Source organism: Populus nigra, chromosome 3 (genome assembly GCF_951802175.1).
Source record: "Populus nigra chromosome 3, ddPopNigr1.1, whole genome shotgun sequence".
Taxonomy (NCBI): Eukaryota; Viridiplantae; Streptophyta; class Magnoliopsida; order Malpighiales; family Salicaceae; genus Populus; species Populus nigra.
The window spans coordinates 1644765-1646814 of NC_084854.1; the positions used below are offsets into that span (position 1 = coordinate 1644765).

Consider the following 2050-nt stretch of genomic DNA (forward strand, 5'->3'; position numbering starts at 1 on the left):
ACGCAATCTAAATATTACAATATCAATTCCTATGGCTTGCTTGCAAAATATTTTGGTACTCTTGCACGCTTGCTTTCATCTATGGCTTCGAGCTAGATCTTTAGCGGTTAGTGGGCCAATTCTATTGAACCCAGGTTCTAGAGTTTGGGTACCCAACTTAATATAACTGCCCAAAACATTAAAGGCCCAAGAATTAAAAACTTCACATCCGGGCAACCCATAATCGCCAAGAAACCCATGTATAGAAGCCCTTATATCAACACTCTAGGGTAAGGGTTTTTCATCATTAACCAGACCGAGTAGCAGCAGAAGCCGATCAGAAGCAAGCGAAAATGGTAACCCTCGTTATGTCTAGATCCATCCTGTCCTGATGGGTTTGAAATCTGAAGCTCAAATTTTGATTTTTGATGTATGTTGGTATTTGTAGCCGTCACACAAGACATTTAGGATCAAGAAGAAACTAGCAAAGAAGATGAGGCAAAACAGGCCTATCCCTCATTGGATTCGCATGAGAACCGATAACACTATCAGGTCTTTTTCTTGTATACGTTTTGTTGCTTGCCTTATAGAAAAGACAAAAAAGTTTTAAAGCTACTGAATGTGGGTTTTTTTGGTTTTTTAGGTACAACGCCAAGCGTAGGCACTGGAGAAGAACTAAGCTTGGATTCTAAGGTGTTTTGGGTGTTTGGCATGTTGGGATTTGTTAATTTAATTGGGTTTTAATTCGTTGGAGATTTGATTAAGAAAAGAATAGGATTTGATGTTGTTTTCTACGGAACTCATGGGAGTCCTACTTGATAAATCTTGCTATGTTTGAAGTATTGATTTGCTTAAGTAATTTTCAATTTTGATGAAACTTGCAAGTTTTCGAATGTTAGTGTTCTTTTATCGGGTGGGAATGCTGAATTGATTTTGTTCGTTGGTATGCATTTTGAATGTGTTTCTCTTACTGTTTTATTAGGTTTCAGGTGTTATTAGGGTGGAATATCCTTGCTGTTTCTCAGATTTATTAGCTTAGGTAATGGAAGTTAAGTGTCTCTAGTTTTCTTCTAAATACCAACTATTACCCAAGCTAGGTCTAGTGGATCGACTTGTTTAATTGCTTTGATGCATTACATTAGTTAGTCCAATAGCTGTCCTTAGGTTGATTTGCAATCTATGGTTCAGTTGTGATTCAACTTTACTTGTTCAAAGGAGGTTCTGTGTTCTTTTGTATAATGTTTACATGTCTTATTTTCAGCTTGATTATCTTTTCTAGAATCGTAGTCTTCTTTTCATTTGATTTTTGAACAAAATTTCTTGTCTGAGGGTATATTTTCTGCTTCTGATCATAGCTTGTGGTCTAGTTTCTAAATGCAATCTGCCTTATCATGTAGTCTCGAAGACAGTTCAAGTCTTCCATATCTTGTATTTTCATGATCATGAATTTAATTTTCAAGTTGTAACTACTTGGTTTTTTACCTGTTAATAAACGTGTTGCCAATCTCCAAATTCAGTGGGTTCTTATTTCATCTAATTATGTACTCTTAGATGGCATAAACCATCTGACCTTACATGGCCAGGTACCCATTTAATGATCTAGTGGTAATTTGTACTGCAATTTGATGCAGTTTTCTGAAGATTCACTTGTGCATTCAACGTTCGTTATTCCTTGGTATCGAAATCCACACCAGGGGAATCTCATTTGCAGAGGATTTCTGCGAGTCTTTACTGGCCCTGATGAGCAATTATAATCTTCGTATTTTTTTCCCCTTCTACAGATAAAATATCAGTTAATAGTGGAAAGGGAAAACCTAACGAGTAGCCTATGGGACACATTAATAAAGAAAGTGTTCAAAAAGAATGCCAAAAGCCACTGACTAGCCAATTGATCCCTTTATTATTCTCAGTGAGTTAAAAAGGCAAGCCTGTCCATCGTTGACCTATAAGATCTTCAATCAAAATTTGGTCACATCTCCATAGGTAAAGCTTAGGAAAATCTGTTCAGGAGTGGGTGTGTTCTCTTACTGGGCCAAGAAGTAAGATTCTCTTTACTCATTGAAGACTTTGA

General features: G+C 36.6%; 1 protein-coding gene across 4 annotated transcripts; it reads left to right on the forward strand.

The window, feature by feature from the left end:
* The first annotated feature begins 222 nt into the window (after window positions 1–222).
* On the forward strand, window positions 223–1703 carry LOC133689110 (large ribosomal subunit protein eL39). 4 transcript variants are annotated; one of them, XR_009841250.1, is made up of 5 exons: window positions 223–335; window positions 428–531; window positions 623–672; window positions 969–1018; window positions 1611–1703. XR_009841250.1 is itself a non-coding variant. In XM_062108854.1 (4 exons), exons 1-3 carry the CDS (start codon window positions 333–335, stop codon window positions 669–671), a joined length of 156 nt encoding a protein of 51 aa, XP_061964838.1. In that variant the 5' UTR covers window positions 223–332; the 3' UTR covers window position 672; window positions 1611–1703. The 4 variants fall into 4 exon arrangements, 3 of the variants coding, with proteins under 3 accessions (XP_061964838.1, XP_061964839.1, XP_061964837.1); XM_062108854.1 differs by lacking the exon at window positions 969–1018; XM_062108855.1 differs by lacking the exon at window positions 1611–1703 and having other exon boundaries at window positions 969–1445.
* Window positions 1704–2050: the final 347 nt, after the last annotated feature.

Coding starts and splice junctions, on each gene's coding strand:
- LOC133689110 (XM_062108854.1), top strand. Junction 532..622: donor AGAACCGATAACACTATCAG/GTCTTTTTCTTG, acceptor TTGGTTTTTTAG/GTACAACGCCAAGCGTAGGC.